The 24193-nt window shown below is 49.5% G+C and overlaps 1 protein-coding gene across 2 annotated transcripts in view; it reads left to right on the top strand.

Annotated features, from left to right (window-relative positions):
* Window positions 1–1790: 1790 nt before the first annotated feature.
* Window positions 1791–24193, top strand: part of SASH1 (SAM and SH3 domain containing 1) — a 373743-nt gene continuing 351340 nt past the window's right edge. For both annotated transcript variants that reach the window (XM_075554412.1, XM_075554411.1), the window contains exon 1: window positions 1791–2094. In XM_075554412.1, coding sequence (XP_075410527.1) covers window positions 2011–2094 — 84 coding nt within the window. In that variant the 5' untranslated portion in view covers window positions 1791–2010. The remainder of the gene's footprint in view (window positions 2095–24193) is intronic.

The raw sequence follows: 24193 nt of genomic DNA, 5'->3' as shown, positions 1-24193 counted from the left end.
GCGGGACCCACACAACAGGTTCTAAAGTGGTTAATGGAGCCGTCCACCCAGTGTAGCCTTTCTTGGAGCATCTAGGGAAGAAGCGTATTCAACGAGTCCTTCTGCATATCCGAGGAGCCACGGCGCTGCAATGGTTAAACATTGGACTGCTAACCAGAACATTGCCAGTTCAAACCAACCAGCCCTTTCATGGGAGAAAGGAGAGGCAGGCACCTTCCTAAAGATTACAGGCTCAAAACACCATGGGGCAGTTCTGTTCTACAGGGTCATGCGAAGTCAGAATCAGTCCACGTGGTAACGGGTCTGGATTTCTTATTTTGTTTTGTCTATTTAGACACATATAAACATATGTAAATGTGTGTGTGTGTGTGTGTATCCCTGAAAACTTTTGATTCTTTGGCCAACTTTCCATTGATTACGCTTCGCTTGGTTTTGTAAGTGATTGATGATGGTACCCTTCAGCCGTTATTCTGGCAAGACTGGAAGTCATTTGGGGTCCCAAGGAAATGGAGACAGTGCTAGCTGTCTGTCGGTTGTTAGTTGTCTGACATAAAGGGTTCTTGGGTAAAACTTTCCAAAGCTGGCCCCTTGGGAAAGCTCTGTCCACGTTGGGCAGAGGAGGGAGAGCAGCCACCCCACCTGGCGAAGGGGGGATAAGTTCCATGTTGGAACACTGGCGGGGCTTCTGCGTTTGCCCACCAGGCTTTGGGATCAAACCTTAGCTGCTGACCCCAGCAGCATCTTGAGGCACAGGACGGCAGCTCAGCCAGTGTTGTGTAACTAGAAACTGGCGGGAGGAGGGAGACGGCACGTGAGGAAGGTTTTTCAAAGGTTACGATGCAGTGTCTCTCTTCTTCGCAAGCTTTGGCAGTTTTGTTGGATTTAAAGACCCAAGTAGCGTTCCTTGAGAGTGAACATGCCATGAGATTGCAGCAAGAAATAATACCAAGGGCTCAAGTAGAGAGAAAATGTTTTGAGAATGATGATGGCAACAAATGTACAAATGTGCTTGACACATGGAAGGATGGATGGATGGATGGATGGATGGATGGATGGATGGATGGATTGTGGTAAGAGTTGTACGAGCCCCCAATAAAATGATTTTTAAAGAAATGACCAGAGTGCTTCTATTTCTTCCATCACGCTGTTTCTAGATTCTGCATTTCCTGCTTCTTGCAGTAATTGTGGGGGTGGCTTGGGGGGTGTGGCATGGGGGGTTGAACTTCTCTATTCACAAATGCCCCTTTCTTTTGAGGGACCAGCAGTGTAAGCTGCATGGATGAAGAAGAAAAGGCTTCAGGTCTAAGCTTGCCTAAGGTGTTAGCCACTGTTTCGAACACTCTACAGCCTTGTGAGCAGCAGATTTCCTCTCCTGCCTCTTGCCAGAATAAATGCGGATGCTCTAAACACATGCACTGCATCTTCATCTGGCTGACGAACATCCCTTTCTACTTATTGTAACAGCTGCAGCAAGGAGTGAGCACTTGGGTGGCGGGCATCGGGGAGTTTTGCCGACCAGAGGGGCAGAAGCCATCTTCCTGCGCTTGTACACTGAGACTGACATTCCAGAGGCCCGTTCTTGTGTTCCTGTTCACAACTTAAAGTGTACTGGGAGGCTTATAATTTCTCGAGACTGCGAGGGAAAACACACACACACACAGAGCAATGTCTGAAGGAGGCTGCACACCCACTCCAGGACTGGTCTTGGCACTCGGGCCAAGGGGAGGGGCATCCTCAGATGGCAGTATGACTTGTCATGTCATAAGTGGCAGTCATCCTAGGGCACACTTTCCTTCTTTGCATTATATTATTATCTCCGCGAAGGAGACATTTCTCGCTTTTGAATCATAACTTTGGGAAAGGCCCACACCCAGTTCCCTCCAACCTTTGCAAATTCCATTCCTCTCGGGACAGTCAGCCAGGAGAGGCTACAACTGGCAAGGTGGTGAGCGTAGCCCTGCTGAAATGTCTGCTTGCCTGTGCTCCGTCGTTTGAGCAGCTTCAAGTGACATGACTGACGAGGCAGAACAAGCAATGTACCCCGCCGACAGGGAGCTCTCCGCCAGGGAGGCTGAGCTTTGGCGCACGCTCATGGTAAGTGGAAGCGAGTGGCTCAAAGGAGAGGGTATCGCGCCGGGTGGTGTCCTCGTGGCTTTTTTTTTAAATCAAATTTAGATGAAAGGAGAATTCGCCGGTGAAAGATTATGGTCTGGTTCGTTATCTTAAAGTGAAACATGCTTTCTGCCTCCCCAGTGGTGTTAGTGATAAATGACTTGGAGTGAATTGTTTGGGTATATAAGTGTCTCTAATTTTATTCATGACTAACACGGAACGGCTCCGTGGCATGCAAAGCATCACGACCTTATGGAAGCAACGTGACTCGCTGGTGAAAGAGAATTCCGAAGTGGAGCTAGATTTTTTTTTTAATGCTAACGAAGCATTTCTTAGAACATTCTGTTAGCTTGTTGCTTTCTGTTTTCTTCAAATGAACCTTTTAAAAAGATTTTTGATGTGTGTACATGTTTGCATATATGTGTTTTCTGTGTTCAGGAAGCACACTGGTTAAGTAGTGCTCAACTGCCAACTGAAAGGACGGTGGGTCAAGCCCACCAGCCACTCTATGAAAGATACGGCTATGTAAAGCACCCCCCAAAAATTACAGTCCTGGAAACCCTCTAGGGGAGTCCTACGCTGGCCTCGGGGCCCCCTATGAGCTGGAAAGGAGTCCACAGCAGAGTCTGTGTGTAAAACACTAAACAAACCAAAGCACTATCACTGAATTGATTCCAAAGGATTGCAACCCTGTAGGAGAGAACAGAACGAACCCCCGGAGTCCCTCTGACTGTAAATCTCTGTGGCGGCAGACAGCCTCATCTTTCTCCGACAGAGCAGCTGGTGGGTTTGAACCCTGAGCCTCACTGTTGGCAGCTCAATGCTTACTCACTGAGCCACAGGGCTCCTTGTATGTATAGAGACACTCATTTATCGTGGGAGCAGATGAGCAAGCTAAAAAAGCACACTAATGTTTAAGACTTCAGTCTTAGGTTTGTCCTATGCAGATCCAGTTCCACTGGGAACTGCCGGATCCCCTTCAGACACATGGGTAGAGTCTCGAGCATGCTAAGGAAGGGCAGAGGTCCTCTGGTGATGCTGGCTCAAGTCTAATTGTCTAGTTGAATAAGCTGAAATTCTTGCGCTCCAACACCCAACATGGGTCTAAGACAGTGGTTCTCAACTAGTGGGTCTCGACCCCTTTGGGGGTTGAATGACCCTTTCACAGGGGTTGCCTGATTCATAACAGTATCAAAATGACAGTGATGAAGTAGCAACGAAAATACTTTTATGGTTGAGGGGGGTCACTCCAACATGAGGAATTGTATTAAAGGGTCGCAGCATGAGGAAGGTTGAGAACCAAGAGATCACCAATCCAAACCCAGCCTGTCCACGTTCAATAGTTATCTCTCCCTGGGCAGTAGGATAGACGACTGTTTGGTTTTCTCCCTTGGGGCGGGGATTTAAACTTCACTGAAAATAAAAGACCTCCACACAAACACAGGTGATTTGGAGATGGAGGGGCAGAATAGGCTGCCTTTGGGAGGGGGACCCGTCTATCTTTTTCCTGGCAGTATGACCCCTACTGACACTACTTTCTAGTATGAAATGGTGGCAGGTCGGTGGGCAACTGTAACTGTAAGTGCTGGTTTCTGCTCATGTCACTTTCTGGAAGAAAGCCTCCTGCATGCCACATTGTCTGAGAGTTTTGGAACGAGGGAGATTTGAAAAAAATGATTTACTATGTTTCGGGAGTCCTGGTAGTATAATGGTCGACAAACTGCAGTTTGCAGTTCAAAACCACCAGGAGCTCCTTGAGAGAAGTAAGAGGGTTTCTACGCCTGCGAAGAGATAGTCTCTAGAACCCACAGGGGCAGTCACCCTGGTCCTATGGAGTCACCGTGAGTTTGATCGACGCGATAGCAGTGCGTTTGGCACGTTTGGATACCACTAGCAATGGTGATGCCATTTTCAGGTCAGTGTTCAAACATGGGGTCCATCTCTCTTGACTTCTGTAATTCATTCACTTAGCAAAACGTAGGGGCATGTTGTATTCTTGAAACTCAACCGTCTCTCTGTTCACGTGGTACTCAGATGCTTTTAAATTTTATACCTTATATTGAAGATGCATCTTGACAAACTAAAAGAAAGGATTTTGTTTGTTTTTGGTGACGTGCCCTCTGGGTAGGAAGGGTTGGCTGTGTAGCAAGAGCATTTGACGGTCCCCGGGGTTCTCAGAGAGCTCGGGGGTCTGAGGAGAGCATGGGAGCTCAGGAAGCGCACATCCAAAGAAGAGAGATGCAGGCAGGGATGCTCTCTGTCTACTGAGACCTTCTCCAAATCCTCTCTGGTGACTCCGCGGTGACATACAGGAGGAGAGAATGCCTGGATTGTAAGGTCAGCGCCCATCATGCAAACTCAAGCGAGCCTTTTGATCTGGTGCACGCTGGCTACCCACGCTGCCATTTGGAACATTCTCTCCTGGGGGACTCTCCTTGGCCCCAAGGGCTGCACCTCAGCCACTTCATCTGGTCACGAATCCCCTTGGGAGGAGGACTGTGACTTGTGGCAAGAGAGACAGGTCAGCACCCCCAGAGGCTGCCTCTGCTCATAAGGCATTCCTCAGCATCTCCCGGGCCATGTGATGGGAGAAGAATCTGCCAACCAAACACCCAGGGATGAGGCCAGGCCAGGGCAGGGCTGACTGAATTTCATTAGGATCCTAGGGCTGCTTGGGAGCCCGTGTGAATCAACAGAAATGGCCTGTGGAGAGCCTGGTGTATTTTCACAGCATCTTTTCTGTCGTAATTAAGGCACTCAAACTCCCTTGTGGTCAGCAGGTTCCTATCTTCACTGAATAGATGGTGAGACAGAGAGTCCTAATGACAGGCTTGGCATTCCTCGATTGGTCTGCAGGAAAGGAGTGGAAAATACCATCCTTGGCCATGAGAGCGATGATGTCATAGGTAATGTGGCCATTTTCTCCCAGCCTTCCCTGCAGGAGGCCTCTGCATTTCTTCCACAGAGAGCCCCCCCCCCCCCCGGTGGTCTTTGTTCTGGGTGCACATCAGCTCTTGTGTCTTCACTCTGGCAGAGGGTGGGGTTGCCTGGAAGGTCACTTCCGCCTTAGACAGACCACAAGCATGATTCTCTCAAAAAGGGTCCTGGTGGCCCCTGGGCATTCTGGTTCAACTCCAAATCCCCGCCGGCTGGACACTGTGTGTGGACGCTTGAAAAGCCAGCTCCCAGGACAGTTGAACCCCTCGGGGCCAGTGCTGAGAGTGGCTGTACCAGGAGGGGGGAGGGAAGGTGGGGTAGAAAGGGGTAACCGATTGGAAAAATCTACATATAACCTCCTCCCTGGGGGATGGACAACAGAAAAGTGGGTGAAGGGAGATATTGGACAGAGTAAGATATGACAAAATGATAATGATTTATAAATTATCAAGGGTTCATGAGGGAGGGGGAGTGGGGAGAGAGGGGGGGAAATGAGGAGCTGATACCAAGGGCTCAAGTAGAAAGCACATGTTTGAGAATGATCATGGCAACAAATGTACAAATGTGCTTGACACCATGGATGGATAGATGGATTGTGATAAGAGTTGTATGAGCCCCTGATAAAATGATTTCAAAAAGAAAAAGGAAAGCCAGGTCCCTGGCCTGTAAGGAGCAACTCAGCCACCAGTCACTGTCCAGTGGACCCCACACGAGAGCAGGACTGTCCTCCTGAGGGGGGTTCAGGGGCCGGATTTCCGGATCCTCTGGATGGACGCCACCCTTTCAATTACAGCTGAGCCGTTGATCCTGCACGCCACCCAAGGAGCACACACCCTAACACAAAAGTCAGATCGGCTGCAGGCATGGGCTAAATGTGAGCGTGCAGGAGGTATGACTCCCTTCACTCACTGTCACGGAGTCGATTCCGACTCATAGGACCCTATAGGACAGGGTAGAACTGTCCTGGTGGGCTTCCAAGACTGTAACTGTTTATGGAATAGAAAGCGCCATCTGTCTCCCACTCAATAGCTGATGGTTCTGAACGGTCAACCTCATGGATCTGGATCGCAGCCCACACGTCACCACTACCACCCCCCTGCCCCCCAAGGCTCAGCAATAGGTGTTGGGCACCACATATACCCGCCCGTATTCTGAGTCAGTAGACAGTGATAACTGGGACCTAGTCTCACCTGACCATCAGCACCCAGTCAACCCAAGCCACCTTTCTTTTTCTAAGTCTAAATTCCTCGTTTGCCTCCATCGCCTTCCTCCTCCCAGGCAGCTTCCTCAGGGAGGTGTCCAGATACGGCTGGTCAGGGAAGTGTCCCCAAGCTTCCCCTCTGTGCCAGCTCTGCTGTGTCTGCAGAAGACAGAAGCGGAAGACATGCTCCTGACTCATGAAGGTCACCATATAATTGAGAGACAAGATACACATCCATGAAACAATTAGAGAACAAAACAGTGTATAATTGAGGGCCAGCATGCGTAGTGCAGGCTGAAAGTGGAATAGCAGTCCCAGAGTCAGGGATGTGTGAGCAGCCAGGAGGAGCCGAAGAAGGCTTCAAGAAGGGTATGGGTGGGACTTGAGAAGAGGAGGGAGAATGAGTCAAAGTTGGGAGTTGCAGACATTCCCAGTTCTGGGAAAGCACTAGGGGACTGTCCTGGGGATGAGTGTGAGGGAGAGGGGAGATGTAAAGCTGGGCAAACCACAGGAAGCCTTGAAGGTTGTGGAGAGGAGTTTTGACTGGGAGGAACATGGGAGCCATGGAAGGTGTGTGAGTAGGAGCAGGGCACTACAAGATCAGTGTTGAAGAAACATGTGTCTGCTGAGGCAGATTGGGTACTGAAGGTTCTGGAAGCCAGTTAGAACGTTGTTGTTGTTGGACCCAAACATGAGATGACAGTGGTCCCAGGCTCAAGTAGGTCAAGTGGAATGGAGAGGGGAAAAAAAACTGTTTCGAGGGAAAATTTGAAACAGCCAATAACTGGTGGGATGCTGTAGGGTACAAAGTAAGCAAGAGTAGCAAATTACAGTTGTGTGCCTCAGTAATTGTCTGAGGAGCCCTGGTGGTGTAGTGGTGAGGAGTTGGGCTGCTACCTGCAAGGTCAGCAGTTCAAAACCAGCTGCTCCGAGGCTGGCTTTGGGGGAGAAAATGAAGCTTTCTACTCCTGTAAGGGATACAGACTCAGAAACCCACAGGGGCAGTTCTACTCCATCCTGTAGGGTCCCTATGAGTCAGAATGGCTCCATGACACTGAGTTTAGTTTTGGACATAATTGACTCCAGATAAAAGAGCACCTTTGCCTTCTTCTCCTTCGCTCTCCTCCTAAAACCAGGCACCCAAAGCTGTGGCTCCTGTTCCTTGAGTTAGCCAACACCTTCCCCGAAAAGTCTTCAGGCCCCAGTGCCCGTAGGAGGATTCAGGACAGAGGAGGCTTCTCGCTCGGGGACCTGGGCTCTTGGCCTCCTAAGGCCACTCTCTTGGCTCATGTTGGACGAGCGTGGAGCCGTCTCCTGCTTTCTACCTTGCGTTCCAGCTTGGTTTCTCCACACCTTTCCCCTCTCTGGCTCTGCTCACACCAAGACGTCTACTCCATGCTGCCCGGCGTCTTGGCAACACCCTTAGAAGATGAAGGTTTCCATGTACTGTTATTTGTGCTTGATGTGAATCAAGCAGCTGTTATCAAAGCGGGGGGGAACTAATTGTCATTGAGTCAATTGACTGTGCTTTCTTAAGTGAATCACCAGGTCTTTCTTCCAACGGGCTTCTCGGTGCACTGGCTGTGCCAGCTTTGTGATGAGCCTCCCAGGGTGGGAACAGCAGGTGCACAGCGGACAGCCAAGCTCCACTCCAATGAGGTTTGCCACAGGTGGATTCTTCCGCAGGAGGAAAGTCTGCCTCCAGCTTTTTATGAGAAGACTTCTGAATTTCAAAAGCTGGCTCAACCACAGACAACACATACATGAGCGCGCGTGTATGCGCGCACACACACACACACACACCCTGGGGCGACAAACACTGTGCCAATGAAACAGAACATATCTGGGGTCCCTTAATGGTTTTTACTTTGTATGGTTCAGAATTTTCTTTGAAAACAGCTTTAGGCCTGCCTACCTAAGGATCCAGCGCCTCGATTTTCTTCCCTTGCGATACTCCGCGTGGTCCCTTGCTTCTCTCCAGCTCCCAGGTGAGCGTGCTCTGGGGACTGCAAACCCTGCATGTGCTCCAGGCTAACTCAAAGGCAGGAGGTTCGAATCCTCACAGCAGCACCTGGCTACTTACTTCTGAAAAATAAGCCCTTTGAGAACCCAGAGCAACGTAGTCCGGGGCTATTTGCCTGGTTTGGTTTGGTTTTTGTTGTTGTTGTTGTTGTTGTTGTTGCTGTTGCTTTTGGTGGAGGGGGTGCCTGGTGGTATAATTGGTTACACATTGGGCTGATAACCACAAGGTCAGCGGTTGGAACCCACCCAGCCGCTCAGGGGGAGAAAGATGAGGCTTTGTGTTCTCATAAAAATGGACAACCCCAGAAACTCTCCAAAGCGGTCCTGCTCTGTCCAGTAGAGTCAGAGTCAACTCCCTAGCAGGGGGCTTGGTTTGGGTTTGGATTTTGATTAGGTAGCTAGGAGAAGCCGCCGCCTCTTCCTTCTCCTCCTCCCTACATATCCCAGTACCTGTCAAGGTCTGTGAACGAGGAGCTCATGAACGGGATGTAGCTAATCTTTGACCTTACAACGAAAGGATCTGAGGCCCAGAGACGTTCAGGAAGTTGGTGGGCACACAGGGATCAGAACTGGGTGTTGATACAACCTTCTGCCTATGTCCTTGGACTGAAAGGTTAGTTGTTTCCTGGTTATAGGACCAGAGAGGCTGACCAGCTAAATGGAGGGGAAGGCCCAGATTGTGAGAATAGCCCACCAGGGCCCCAAACTCACAGCCATCGAGTGGAGGCCGACCCATGGCAACCCTACAGGACAGGGGAGAGCTGCCCCACTGGGTTTCCAAGACTAGCTTTTTGCGGGCCTAGAAAGACTTGTCTTTCTCCCACAGAGTGGCTGCTGGTTTCAAACTGCTGACCTTGTGGCTAGCAGCGCAGCCCAAAACCACCACCCTCCTGAGCTCATCTTCGGGCTGAGAGGGTATTATTTGGGTTTCCTTCCAGACTGGAATCTGGGAAATCGGCTTAAAAATGATTCTTGGCGACGACCTTCCATGTACTCTTACTTGACTTGATGGTATTTATAACTCACAGTTCCAAGGGGGAGCCTGCCTTGTAGTTAGCTTTTGCCCTTGACTGCAATTTGCATACGTTTGTCAAGACCTGGGTTTCAAAGTAGGGCGATCATGGCATAAGAGGATTTGAGTTTTCATGTTGAAAGGGGGCGACACTTTGAAGTGAAACTCACTGATCGGTCTCAGTGTGGGTTTTGTTCTTGTCCGCTTTTCGCTCCCAACCTGGTTTGGTCCTGGCGCCTGGCCTGGCCTGCCCTGCTGGTGTCCCGGGAGAGTCTTGGACCGGAATATGTTAGATGGCGCTGGTGCTCAACTAGAAGCTAGTCGGGAGCTGCTTCCTGCAGGCACAGCCATGCTGCGATCTCCTCGGTGAGCGGGAGGGACGGAGAGCATCCTGCTGAGCGTTATTGATGCAGCTCGGGCGACCCCAGCTGCACGTCTGCCCCGTCGTCGCGGTTCTGGCTGCTGCTCAGAAAAGCACCTGCTGAAATCGTCGCAAGGAGGCCCTGTGCGTTGCCAAATCTAGGTGATTGGTGTCGCTCTTGAACACCGTGAAGGTTAGCCTCTTGGCTCGCCTTTGGCAGCTATATTTAGGGAAGTGAGAACTCTTTACCGAGTGCATGTTAATTCAGGCCTTGAGCTGGCTGACATTTGTACTTTTTCGCAGGCGTAGCAGTGAAAATAGCCTTTTCTGAAGAATGAAAGCCGGAGGGTGGGGGCCCCCCAGTTTCTGCAGCTCCTGTCTCAATAAAGAGCGGATATGAAAGAGACTGTCTTTCCCTGAGTTATTGGGAAGCTTGAAATGAATGTTTGGACTCTCCTTCCAATACTTCACCCTGAAACCCCTCTGAGCCATTTCTCTTGGGGAGCCCCTCACCCCTAAACCCTTGCAGCTGTGGGTAGATGTCACTCGGTTGCGTCCTTACCCCAGTCGTAGGTGGCCGCTGAGGCCATGCCCACTCAGAGTGACCACATCGACAGAGCACAGCAGCCCCCCAGAGTTCTCTAGGCCGCCAGCTGTGGGTTTGAAGCCAAGCACCTCCGTTTTAATCCATCAGGGTGCCTTTCTTACAGAAGGGGTGTTTCCGCTCTACCTTTTAAGTGATAGTTTTTAGCTTAGGTTCTCCTGCCATCGACATTGCACTTGTACCGGCGTCTATGAATTGTTCAGTGAAATAAAGACTCTCCGTGTATATTTCACGGGAGCCGGTTACTCCCACTCCCTCTCACTGCCCCTGAGTCAATGCCAACTACAGCAACCGTCTGTACAGGGCAGAGTAGAACTGCCCCTTTGCAGTTCTGAGAGCTGAACCATTGTTTCCAAAGCCATTTTATTAGGTGTTTATACAGATTTCCTATCATTCCTTCATCCAATCACATCAAGCCGTATGGTACAGCTGCTACCACAATCGATTACAAAACATCCTTTTCCTTCCTGAACTCCTCGACAGCAGCTCCCTTTGTCCTGCCCCCGACCACTGTACCCCCAGAATCCATTTTTCTATTACCTGTCCCTATAAGTTCATCAACCATGGGTTTCATACATCGAAAAACATATAACAAAAATTCAAGAGGGTGACCCCCAATGACATAACACATCTGAGGTAAACCCCAATACGAACAAACAAAAAAATACGGATAATGCTGAAAACCAGATCGGGCCTAAGGTGCATGACAAGGATTTGACCGAGAGTCTCCTTTGTCTCCTGCAGAGCCGGTGGGTTGGAATGCTGGCTTGGAGCAGGCGGGCGTACCACGCAGTATGCCACCAGAAACGCATTTGTCACAAGCTGCCAGGGGCTGCTGTTGCTGCGACCCCACTTTGTGAACTGCTACCCGAGAGCTCCGCCTGCTCTGGAGTGCGGATCCCTCCTTACGGAGGTGACTTCTCAGAGCTCACAAAGGCCTCCTGTGGCCTCTGCTGGGCTGGGCTTGAAGGGAATATGGGGGGCAGGGGATCAGATGGGGCGGGGGATGTGGAAGCAGGACCAGAGGGTGTGACTTGGAGGCTACCCACAGCCAGGACTAAAGGGAGCAGCTGGAATGAGCTGCCTGAGGATGCACACGGCTGTGACCCCATGCTGTGCCCATGCATCGAGGGAGGGTGGAGTGAAGGAAGGGCTATGGAACAGGGAAGATATGTTTGGGGCATATCTGCCAGTCATCTACAGCCATGTCCCATGGAAATGTGCCAGACTGGTACGGATTGTATTTTGACACTACCCAAAAACAAAAACAAAACCAACCCCAGAAACCATTAAGTCAATCCTGGCTCCTAGCCAGCCTGCACTGGGTTCCCTTCTCTTTATGGGAGCAGACAGCCTCATCTTTCTTCCCGGAAGCAGCTGGTGGATTTGAATTGTCAACCTTGCCATTACAAGCTCACCACTTACCCCATAGCACCACCAAAAAAAAAAAAAAATCACTGCCATGGAGTCAATTCTGATGCATAGCAACCTTAGAGGACAGAAGAGAACTGGCCCTGTGGGTTTCTCACACAGTCACTCTTTACAATGGGAGGACATATTCCCACCTGTGGGGAGGTTTGATTCCCTGATTCTATGGGTGATGGATGCTGGTTTAGACATTTGTGTTTTTATTGTTCAATTTGTGATTCACACCCTAAATAAGAAGTGAAGAGTCACTGGAAATTACTCATAGGAAGTAAACCTGTAACTAATTCCACCATCAGAGGGAGCATCTAGTAAAACATGCTAACTGCCTGAGATAGTTAGTTTATTGTGCCAACCTGGCCAATAAACACATGTGGGGTTAATTGAAGGGCGGAGGGATAAATGGCTCGGTGAGCCTCACCCTTCGAGTTCTCGGGTCTCTTACTTTCTGATGGTCGGACCAGAGTGCAGCTGCCTTAGCCAGTTCCCTGCTTCAGCTAGCCAGGCTCACTTCCTGCAAGACATCCCCAAGGAGAAGCCACATGGACCTACCCGGATACAGCGCTGGGTGCTGGAACAGCCGTGGGGAAACCCCTGACAGCTCTGAGATGCTTACATGTTCACTGAATCTGCTTTCCTCCTACAGTTGGCATCATTGTGTGTGTTTTGTGAGATAGAGGAGCACTTTGTGGATTGGTGTTGGACATATGGGTTAATGTTGGACTTGTGGGTTTGGGCAGCACTGGGTTGGGATGTTTTGTTTTGTTTTGGTGTGCACTTAGCCTTTATATAAAACTCTCTCTTATACATGAGTTTCTGTGGATTTGTTTCTCTAAAGTACCCAGATTAACACACTTCCCTACTGGAGGAGTTGGTTCTCACGTTGTCAATGACTTTAAGGGTCTCCTGGGTCTCTTTATAGCTCAGAAGGGCATAGCTCTGACAATGCCAGGACTGACCAAACCCACTCTGCTTCCAGACTTCCTCCCTCCATTAGTTTAATGAGAGTCCATGCCAGGAGAGCTGACTCATGACAGCCAGAGGCCTGCAGAACAAAATGACACATGAAAAACAAATTTTTCTACCCCTCCTCCACAAACATCATCCCCTGTCCCCCCCCCATGAGTCCCAATGGGGTATTCCTCATTCTGAGAGATGAGGGGGCCCTTCAAGGGCTTGGGAAAATGGGCAATGAGAAGCCCTGGGGAACAGACATCTCGGGAGGCAATGGCCAAGCCTTGGCCAAAGGCCAGATGAAGGAGAGGGACTGGAGTTGACTACAGAACAACAGGCACAAAGCCAAGCATAGCAGCTTCGGGGGGTGGGGGGGCAAGTTTATATGAGAAATTCTGAGGCAGGAAGAATAAAAGGAAAGTGGGGGTGGGAGGTGTCAGGGAACAGCAGAGAGAAGTCACAATACTGAATCATGGAGTGGGATATGCAGAATGATGCTGGGGGATGACCTCTATTGACAGTGGGGGATGCTATGTCCTTGGGACATTTCGAGTAAAAGCCAAGAGCTAGAAGTGTGCTTCGGAAGGAACCACGCAGACAAGCCAGATGACCTGGTAAAGCTTCCCCACCGTTGAGTTCTGGGCTTGGTCATGAGGTGCTAGTGCAAGGCTGGCTCCCTTGGGAATGAGCTGGGTGGACACTGGAGCCAGAGACTGCGTTTCCTCCTTCCCTGGGATCTTCTTCCCATTTCCTCTCCCTTCCAGCCTCCCTCCCTCCTCTGCCCCTCCTGTTTGCTCCATCATGCCTGCTTCCCTCCCTGCCTTCCTGTCTTCCTTCATTCGGTCCTATTTCCCCTTCCCCTGATGACATGTAGCTAAAGACAAACAAGGAGAGAAAGTTTGGGAAGACCTTGTGTTTTGTTTTTGTAGTGACCTGAGCAGGTAATTTTGCACTTACAGAGTGAGCTGTTTTGCTGTGCCTCCCAGGAGAAGGAACACTTGTATTGACATGTTTATGTTTTCGAGGAGTAATATTTGTCCATGTAAAACTATGTGTGATTCCCTTCTTCCACACCATCTGGCGTCCTACCATTCATAATCCAAGCAGCAGCAGCTGCCACAGAATGAGAGAATGCGTTTTCTTGAAGGAAAACAGGGCAAACTATTCAGATACCATGTATAGTTTCCATTGGCTGCTAACCGGAAGCCTGCTTAGCGATGCCATACGTTCATTTCTTCGTTCACATCTCAGGAGCTCATTTTCCTGTCCACCTTCGTGCTACCTGCCAGAGAAATGTTCTCATCCAACCCTATCCTCCCACAACCAGGGCCCCCGCGAGGATCGTTGTACCTCCTGTGAACTCCAAACTTTGGCAATCAACAGTCCCCAAACTGTTGGCAATCGACTGTCCCCATGGTGGTTTCTGTTTGGTCGTCGGAGGACAGCTGACAGAGACATTACACTGAGTGTTTGTCCTGGTGCTCCGTGGAGGCTGTGCATGTGGCCAAACCACACTACTCAGCGGCGGTGACTCAGACACGGAGATGCACCGAAGCAACTAATGATTCGGTTCAGACCGCCCTTGAAGTAGTTCTTCATTACTCAGGACTCTGCCGTCATGGAAAATGTCGGGTACCTCTTTCTGCCAACCAGGAAAGTGGGGTTTGCAGCAGCCCCCAGGGTCTGAGAAGGAAGGGAACTGGGGAATACGTGTTGACCACCTCTGTCAAAGTCACCACAGTCCGCAGTTCTAAGGAGGCCGCTTTCTTGGAGACAGCATTTGTTTATATCATGACCTTACTACGGATCCCTCAACGCTGAAGGTTTTCGCAAACCAAAACTCACCCTCTGCTGATCCTCCCCGACCAACATGACAAATATTGGAACCAGGTTAATAAAGAGCAAACAAGATCCAAAGAGCCCCAAATGAAAGTGTGTCGATCGCTGCCTCCATGGTGCCCTTCAGTTGGTGCTGTCTAAGCACATCCCTTGTCCCAGGTGTTTCCATCTATGCTCCTGGTGATGGAGATTTACCCCCCACACACACACACACACACCTGTGAGACTGGGCTATGATCTCTGTCTAGTGTGGTCTGTCTGTCTTTCTCTCCTCACTCTGGGCCTCGCTGAGTTCCTACTTGGATCAGCTGTCTTCCAGCCATTTGCCTCCTTGCCATGTCTATCCGTCAGTTCACTAAGTACCTGCTGCTTTTATCACAAGTTATAATAGGGCGATTCATCAATGTCACCTGCCTCACTTGGCGACAAGAGAGCAACTACAAGATGTTGCGGAATCGGTCTGTGGACCTGGCCCTTAGCCGCAGCTCTCCACACCGCAATGCCGTCCAGTTCAGTTCCTGTCACCAGAGCTTGTCGGGAGGTTTCGGAGTTAGCTTCAACTTGCCCTTGCACTGGGTGGGCCATTGGCCTCTGCTTTGGAAGTCCCTTTTATTCGTGTTTGTTTCTCAACCAAATCCCTGACAGGGCTCGAGACCCCGTGTTTGTGCTCAGGAGTTGCAGACTTGTGGGTGTGGAGCTGTTTCCTGGGTGCCTTACACTCGGCTCTGCTCAACTGCATGTCACCGAATCGATTCTGATACACAGGGACCTTATAGGACAGAGTGGAGCTTCCCCCTTGGGTTTCCCATATTGTAAATCTTTCCACAAGTAGGAAACCTCATCCGTCTCTTGGCGGGGGGAGGGGCTGATGGTTTCAAATTGATGACCTTGCAGTTAGCGCCCAATACATCACCCACTGGGCCACCAGGGCTCCTTGTAGTCATAGGGGGTCTAATTCCAGCCGAGTGGTTGCTCCTATATCTCTGTTATGGGTACGTTATTAGAGAGCCATCGATCATCCAAAACCAAAGTCACTGCTGTCGCGTTTGATGCCAACTCACAGCAACCCGATAGGACAGCGGGGAACTGCCCTTGTGGGCTTCTGGGACTGTAACTCTTTACGGGAGTAGAAAGCCTCAACTTCCCACCACCCACAGAGTGGCTGCTGGTTTGAAACTGCTGGCCTTGCAGTTAGCAGCTCAACTTGTAACCACTGCTCCACTGGGGTTCCTACATAGGTAATGGATTGACAGAAATAGAGATGATGGAGGGAGGGAGGGATGGTGTGTTAGTCTGGGTAGACTGGAGAAACAAATGCATAGACACTCGTGCATGTATTTATAAGAGGTTTATATGCAAGGCAATTGAATATTGAGAAAACATCCCATCCCAGTTCACATCAAGTCCCTAAGTCCGATATTAGCCCATATGTCTGATGCCAAGCTATAAAGTCCTCTTCAGACTTACGAAATACGTTCAATGATGCCGAATGCAGGAGGATCACAGGCCAGTTGGTCCAATCTTGTGGATCCAGTGATGATATAAGCATCTCAGTGTTGTCAGGGGTCTCTACGTGGCTTCTCTGGCTTCAGATGTCTGGTTGCATCAGAATAGGTCCATGTGGCTTCTCCAGCTCCCAGAGCATAGTACCATGTGTCTTGTCAGTGGAGTGTCTCTCAGGGAGTGAGCCCAGAGAGAGTCTGTCTCCCGCCTCCAAGGAGGAAATCCAGGAGTTCCCAGAATCCTCAGGAGAAGGCCATGCCCACACAGAGGCCTCCTTGGCTATGAGCTGATGGATAGACTAGACTCCACCCCTTCACTCTTAATACTATCAAGTCCCAAATTGACACCAGATTATGTAACTACCACAGATGGATAGACGGATAGCAGTCATCAAGTTAACTCAAACTCATGGCGACCTTTTTGTGCAATGGAAAAGAGCATTTCCCAAACCTGAGTTTTCCTCGTGGTCACCAGCATGCTCAAGTGCAGTCTTGTAGCTATTGTGCCAGTCTACTCACTGAGGGTCTCCCTCCCCCTCGCTGACTGTCCACTTCATCAACCACGATGTCCTCCTCTAGCAAGTCCCTGGACAGCTGGTGTGTCCAAAGCAAGAGAGGCAGACAGTGTTCTGCTGTGATTCATGATGTTTTCATTGGTTATTGACAAAAGCAGATCACCAGGTGTTTATTCTTCGTCCACCTTAATCCGGAAGCTCTGCTGAGACCTTTCCAACAGGGGTGAGCCTGCTGGCATTTGAGTCACTGAAGGCACCGCTCCCAGCATCACAGCCACCCGTGAGCCACCACAGTACCAACCGCCTTCCCCTGGTCTTCAGAAGAACTTCCGCCCCAGGGTCAGTCCTGCACAAACTCCATGGGAAGTCTCTGAGCAGCAGCTAGCCCTCCCTTGAGCAGGGTGGCTTCTTGCTGAGCAAACCCTGGTGTACTGGCAGAGCCCAGGTCACTCGCTCTGCTGACCAGCTCATTCCATCGTTGGCTGATGGGCAGACACAGCAGGCTACCGTTTTCTCCCCCTGAGTTATGCTTATGTTCTGCTAAAACTCAGCTCCTCACCCCTGCCTCCTGGGTTATGCCACCAAGCCAGCTTCACCTTCTGTGTGCTGGTGCCCTGGCCTTCCTTCCAAGCACATGTAAACGCAGCTCATGATAACAGGGCCTTGATATGGTTATTATGGGCTCTAGGCTCTTTTGAAGGAGCTCTATGAACGGTCACAGTGGGCTGCAAATTGGGCTGGAACCACAAGGTTAGCAATATGAGCCTCTCGGCCACTCCATGGGAGAAAGAAGAGGCTTGCTGCTCAAGAAAAGATGGACAGATGTAGAAAACCAGCGGGGCAGATCTGCTCTGTCCTCTAGGGCCTGATGGATCAGCATGGACTCAATGACCATGACTTTGAGGCAATTCTGCCTTCAAGGGCACCTTATTTCATTAAAGCAACAGCAACAAAAACAACAACTTCTAAGTTATATTTTGCAATGATGTTCGTAGACTAAACCCAACCCACTGTCATCTATTCAGTTCCGACTCATAGCCTCCCTATAGATGGAATAGAACTTTCCTCCTGGGTTTCTGAGGTTGTCTATCTGTGCAGGAGTAGAAAGCCTCATGTGTAACCCACTGCATCACCAGAACTCCTTGGCTGGCATAGACATAAATATATTCATATTATATATTAAAACATTGTAGTCTACCTAAGCATCTGTGTTTTCCTTTTGTTTTTAATTTCTTTAAAGAAAACTGAAACATCCCCAGGGGCCTCTAATACTACCATGGGCTCTAGGCACTGCATGAAGGAGCCCTCATGGTGTAGTGATTACACGTTGGCTGAAAACTGCAAGGCCAGCAGTTTGAAACCACCAGATGCTCCTTGGAAGAAAGGTGAGGCTAAAAACGTACAAAACAAAGATGAGGCTTTCTACTCCATAAAAGAGTTACCGTCTTGGAAACCCACAGGGCCAGTTCTACATTGTCCTATAGGGCCTCATTGTCCAATGAGTCGGCATTGACTCGATGGCAGTGAGTTTGGTTTTGGTTTGAGGCACTCTGGTAACCATACCTGATGGATGAATCGAGTCTGCCTGCAAACTGATCTTCACCACACAACCTGTTGCCTGAGATCGATGTTTCTCAAATTTTCCTATTGCCATCAAGTGGATCCCAGCTCATAGCAACCCTACAGGACAGAGCTGACCTGACCTGTGGTGCTTCCATAGCTGTAAATCATTACCCAAGCAGATTGCCACAGCTTTCTCTGCAGATCAGCTGGTGGGTTTGAACAGCCAACCGATCAGATAGCATCTAAGCACTTGAACTACTGTGTGCCCAGGGATCTTGGGAAAGTCTCCAACGGTAGACCCTGGCAAACCACTTTCAAAAATTTTACCATAGTGAATCTCACCATGATTGTGCCTAGTAATCTACTTCTGAACATCAGCCAATGAAAGCCCTGTGGACCACAATGGGCCGACCCACCCCTGACCTTGGGGATGGTGCAGGACGAGGCAGGGTGTGGAGTTACCAAGAGCTGGATCCAACTCAAGGGCAGCTAACAACAGTCACAATGGCCTGCACATCATGTTTTCCTTCAATATCACCTCCTTTTGAGATTTTCACGACTGGATTTGTCACCAGAAGTTTGTCATGAGCGTAAGTAGGAAACTATGCTATTCATAAAAAATATGCATGAATGCAAATTAATGAGAAAGGCCATCGTGCTTGATAAAGTAGAAGGGCAGCAAACAGAGGCAGACCCTCAAGGAGATGGAGGGACACCGTGACTGTAGCACTGGGCTCCCACGTAACAGCGACTGTGTGGATGGTGCAGGGCTTGGTCGTGTTTCTGTCTGTTGAACACAGAGTCTCTGTGGGTCAGAACCCACTCAGTGGAACAGAGCCACGGCAGATGAATGTAAATACATTATGCCATTTTTTTGGTAAGTTTGTTCACGTTCCACTTGCGTGTTACACACCTTTCACCAGCTCTATAGGGGAGAGCGGCATGATTGTGACCCTCAGAGTTGTCATGAAAAGCAGTCATGGGCTCCTGGGGCCTCCTTGGGGTGCACGCATGGGTCTCCAGTTCCGTCTTCAATCTGATTCATTGCGAGTGGTCCAAATTGGAACAGGAGCGCCTGGGGCGTGAAGACTGCTCAAGCTGCACCGTTTTAGGTTTGCCAACCTAGTACTGCGTTTTAACCTTTGACTCGGATGGGATTGTTTTTATGAGGGCTAAAGATGATAGTACTCAGGAGACAGCAGGAAATGAGTACGTGGTAGGCTTGGGGTATAGGAGAAATTAGTCTCTGAGACATCTTTATCTCCCTTCTGTCCACCTCCCACAGGGTTCCCGGCAGCACACAAGGCTCTCAGACACTCCTCCTGCTCTTGTAGCTTGCCCCCTTCTAGAGACTTTCTTTCACAAGGTGTAAATAGTAGAATGAGCTATTCCACTATTCCACCCTTTCCACTAAGAAACGTGGCCACGTGGCATTGATAGACTCTAAGGAAAGGGGAGGACTTTGGAAGAAGGCCATTCTGGATTGGAAATCTAGATCCCTGGAAAAATGGTCACCGGTCAAAGGCATAGGGTCTAGAGCTGCACTGGTGTGTGCTCTAGAAGAATTAAAATGAAATCAAAGGAACCATGTATGCCTCAGTCTCACTAGTCAGAGTTCAAGTGCTCAACAGTTACCTCGGCCTATCTGTCTTGGAAGAAGGACTGCCAGAAGGCTCCTTAGAGGTGAGGAAGGTGAGTCTTCATGTCAGGTAACTTGGACATGTCAGAAAAGGCCAGTCCGGGTCATGCTTGGTAACGTACCAGGACATCAAAACCAAAGATCTTCGACAAGCTGGATTGACACCGTGGCTGCATCGATGCCCTCAAACGTAAGCACAACTGTGAGAATGGAGCGGGACTGGACCGTGTGTCATTCTGTTGTACGTAGGCTTGCGATGAGCCGACTCAATAGCACCTAACCCTAACAACAACACAGTTACATGTGGGGACAGCATTGGGCACGGAAGTTGTAGGCTATTCCAAATATCTCAGGGATTTCCACCGGGCAGGGCTGGGTCAGAAGTCGGGATGGTGACAACCAGCATTGTTCCCCAAGAAAATTCAGTTGTAAGGATGGGCATGCGGTGCCGGTGTTTCACTTCAACTAGCTAGGACCAATGCAGGCGAAGATGACGCGGGGCTGTTCTCCACGGGATGGACTGATATAGGACTCCCTGACATGGGATTGGCATGAGTTGGAGCTGACTCAATGGCAACTAACAAGAAGTATAGCAGGTTGACTCACCCATTTGGGAACAGGAGGCTGGGAAAAGGCCGGGAGTGGGACGGGGGCCTCCTGGCTTATGCGTTCTTTACCAGTTCTGGTCCTCCATTGCTGTATCCTGGATCAGCCCCTGCCACCACCAACCAATTCACTGTGGCATCCAGCCTCTTCTGGAAGACCATGAGCTCAGGAAAAGTGATGCTATCAGGAGCCCTGAGAACAGGACGATGAAAATGGATTCCCTAAGCCAGTCACCATATTCCGTTTCTCTCACTACCCACTGGTACTGGCAGAGGAGCTTGAGCTAATGCTGGGCAGTAAGATGTGAAGGGGAGTCTGCCGAATCTTCTGGAAAACTTCCCCACCCATCCACGGAGACACACAAATGACATGACTATTATTCTTCCCCCACCAGCATCACTGGGCCTGCTACTGAGACCAGAAACTGCAGCAGCAGCAGCAGCAGCAGCGAGTTTTTCATCAACGAAGTACCGAGATGTACAAAGCAGAAGTGTGTTTGTCCGAGTAGACGAAACAAACAAATTCATGGACACTCATATTTGTATAAGAAAGAACTTGATCCACAAGAGCAATTAAATATTGAGAAAACATCTCAGCCCAATCCAGATCAAATATATAGGTCTAATATTAACTCATGCGTCCGATATCAATCTATAAATTCCTCTTCAGATCCATGAAACACATGCAATGATGCCAAACGCAGGAAGATCACAGGCCAGTGGGCGGGGAATCTTGTGGATCCAGTGGCAGTGTAAGCATCCCAGCACTGGCAGGGCTCTCCATGTGGCTCCTCCAGCTCCTAGGGCTCTGGCTGCATCAGGGTAGCTTCATGTGGCTTCTCATCAGACTTGCCTCCCAGGGAGTGAGCAGAGAGACAGTGGGTCTCCCACCTTCAGGGAGGAATACAGGAATTCCCAGAATCCTCAGGGGAAGGCCAGGCCCACCCAGAGACCTCACTGGTTATGCAATGATTGACAGACTAGACTCCACCCCTTCAGTCCTAATCCTCTCATATTGACAACAGATTATATAACTACCACAAGGAACATGGCCAGGGACCTCGGGATCAGAGTAGAATGGCTGAGTTAAATACCTCAACACGATCTGAACTTCTTGTTAGTTCATTATGAAAACTCCACAGAGACTCACCCTTTTAATTGGGTCTTCTTTTATTAGCAGCTGAGCTCATGATGATGAATACAATGATAATAAATTGGCCAGGACTAACTGCCTCTAATTCAATTTCAGTCTTACCCCCAGCCCAAAACATGATCAGGGGTATCCTGAGCTCTTTCTTGCATTGTGGATAAGAGAAATTCTTGTTTTGAATTCAAATTATTATTTTACACTTAGAAGGCTGCTTTGCACAAATCAATCAGAAATGTTTGATGTCTTCATCTGGAGCATGAAAACCAAGGGCAGGGCAATGGCTCTTGCTCACCATCATCAATCATTTCACCACCATCAATGGCTCTTGCTCACCATCATCAATTGACAAGAAAAATACATCCTATGTATCGAACAATAAATGATAATGCTGAGATTTTACCATGTAGGCCCAGGCCTTTCATTGCAAGTGTAAAATAGAGCCTTACTTTCATTTTTTTTAAGATGGAGGCCCTTTTCCTGCTGAACATGGAGAATCAGGTGTGTGGCTATTGGGCCTGGGTCTATTTCCAGAGTGGAGAAGGTGGGAATAATCACCACTAAGGCACGTGTTGCTATACATGCGTATTTCCATGGATACGAATGGAACCTAATGCTACTGTATAAATCACCAGAATTTTGATTCTGTGTGTGAATCTGCTGCTGCTGGAGAATCAGCAATGAATTCACTGGCTACATTAGTCTGGGAGTGATTTTTTTAATAGGCCTTCATCTCGCTGCCCCAATCCTGAACTATTCATCAAGAATGTTCCACTGGCTCCCGGCTCCCGCATCCTCCTCTCTTCAGTAGAAGAGATGACTCGATGGCTCTCTGCCTCCACCCAGGTGACATGTAAGGGTCTAGTGAAAGGCAGAGAAAGAGAATGGGCAGGAAAAATAATTAAGAAGGATTTCTCTTCTCGCAGGGAACAGCAAATGGGAATGAATTTATTCTCCTGGGCTCTGGAAGGAGTCTAAGCATGAGGGATTTGCCCATCTTGATTTCTCACTTTGTCCTGGACCATGGTCAGCAACATCAAGCATCTCACCTCTCTATCTCAAGCCTCCATAGCAACATTAGTCACCATCAGCATCAGCAGACACTTGGGGAGAAATACTTTACAATGCCCACCAGAGCGGTCCTTTCCCACCCAGATGTTGCCGCTCCAGGCTCTCCTCCCTCAGCACTAGCTCCTCGCTGAGCCTCCTCCCAGCCCCAGGCATCCAAAACTAGCCACAGCCATGGCTCAAAGAAACAGTCTCCACTCCGGATAGGGCAAGATATGACAAAATAACCATCTGTGGATTATCAAGGGCTCATGAGGGAGGGGGAGCAGGGAGGGAGGGGGAAAAAAGAGGACCTGATGCAAAGGGCTTAAGTGGAGAGCAAATGCTTTGAAAATGATTAGGGCAAAGAATGTACGGATGTGCTTTATACAATTGATGTATGTATATGCATGGATTGTGATAAGAGTTGTATGAGCCCCTAATAAAATGTAAAAAAAAAAAAAAGAAACAGTCTCCAATATGACAGAGTGCAGGTAACAGACCACCTGCTCATCTAAGGAAAAAGAAACACATACACGGGTCGTGTTCCCCACCAAGATTTCTTCCTTTCGAGGGGGTCAAGAATGGGCGTTGAACAGAAAGGAAAAACATAAATGATGTGCCAACACTCATCCTGGAAGGTGTAAAGCACCCGCCCACCCAAGGACCTGTGACGTGCTATACGGAGAACAGTTGGGCCAGCAGCTGCAGCGGCTCTCCATTTCGGTATTTGGAAATCGTTTGGTTTCTTCCCTATGCTAAGAACGGTGGGGACTCATGAAACAGAAAGCTGCTTGACTGAGCTGCCATGTCCAAGCTGTCTTGGTGCTCAAAGGCGTGTAAAGTCCCTGGCAAGTTTTTGCCTCTTGCCAGGTTGGTCCCTTAAAACTTTGGTTAGGACACTCCAACCTGCTTTAAACCTGAGCGGATATGCTAGCGTCGCGTCACATTCAATTAGCTCGCCGTAGGAGACTCGTGGAAGGGGCGTTGAGTTGTTGATCCTCACACCTGTAACACTTTCCATACTACGTATGTGCTGGAGTCCTCGGATGGTGAAACTGTTGGTAAATGCTCAGCTCCTAAGCAAAAGATGAGACTCTACCCCGATGTGCCACCAAGAAAGGCCTGACAATCTGCTTTAAACTAGCAGCCTTTGACGGCGTTAGGGAGCCTCGTGACGGCGTTAGGGAGCCTCGTGCTGCCGCAACTCTCTCGGGGTCGTCATGAGCAGCATCCGCAGCGCCTGGGTCTTAAAGGTGGGTGGTGGGACCTCCCACTCTGACCTGGATTCAGACCAACGGAGAGGGGACATTAGCCTGCCTGTCTAGGGCCCCCAAGACCGGTTAGGGAAAACTTGGCCTGAAAAGCCATAAGGAGGAGACCCTGTATTTATGTTGTGGTGGTTTTTAGGTGCGACTGAATCGCTCCCAACTCTCGGGGACCCTGTGTATACAGAACAAACCACTGCCCGGTCCTGGGCCACGCTCACCATGGTGAGCCCATTGGGGCTGCCCCTGTGCCACTCCGTCTCATCGAGGGCCTCCCTTTTGCACTGCCATTCCACTTTCCCTTTTCCAGGGATTGGGCTCTCCTAACAACACGGCCAAGGTACACGAGATGAAGTCTTGCCATCCTCTTTGTATTGATGAGGCCATTGAGGGGCATATGTATTTATGAAGACATGTATGTATCTCCTAGCCTCCTCATT

Source organism: Tenrec ecaudatus, chromosome 7 (genome assembly GCF_050624435.1).
Source record: "Tenrec ecaudatus isolate mTenEca1 chromosome 7, mTenEca1.hap1, whole genome shotgun sequence".
Classification (NCBI taxonomy): domain Eukaryota; kingdom Metazoa; phylum Chordata; class Mammalia; order Afrosoricida; family Tenrecidae; genus Tenrec; species Tenrec ecaudatus.
This window is presented reverse-complemented; position numbering and strand designations above follow the sequence as displayed.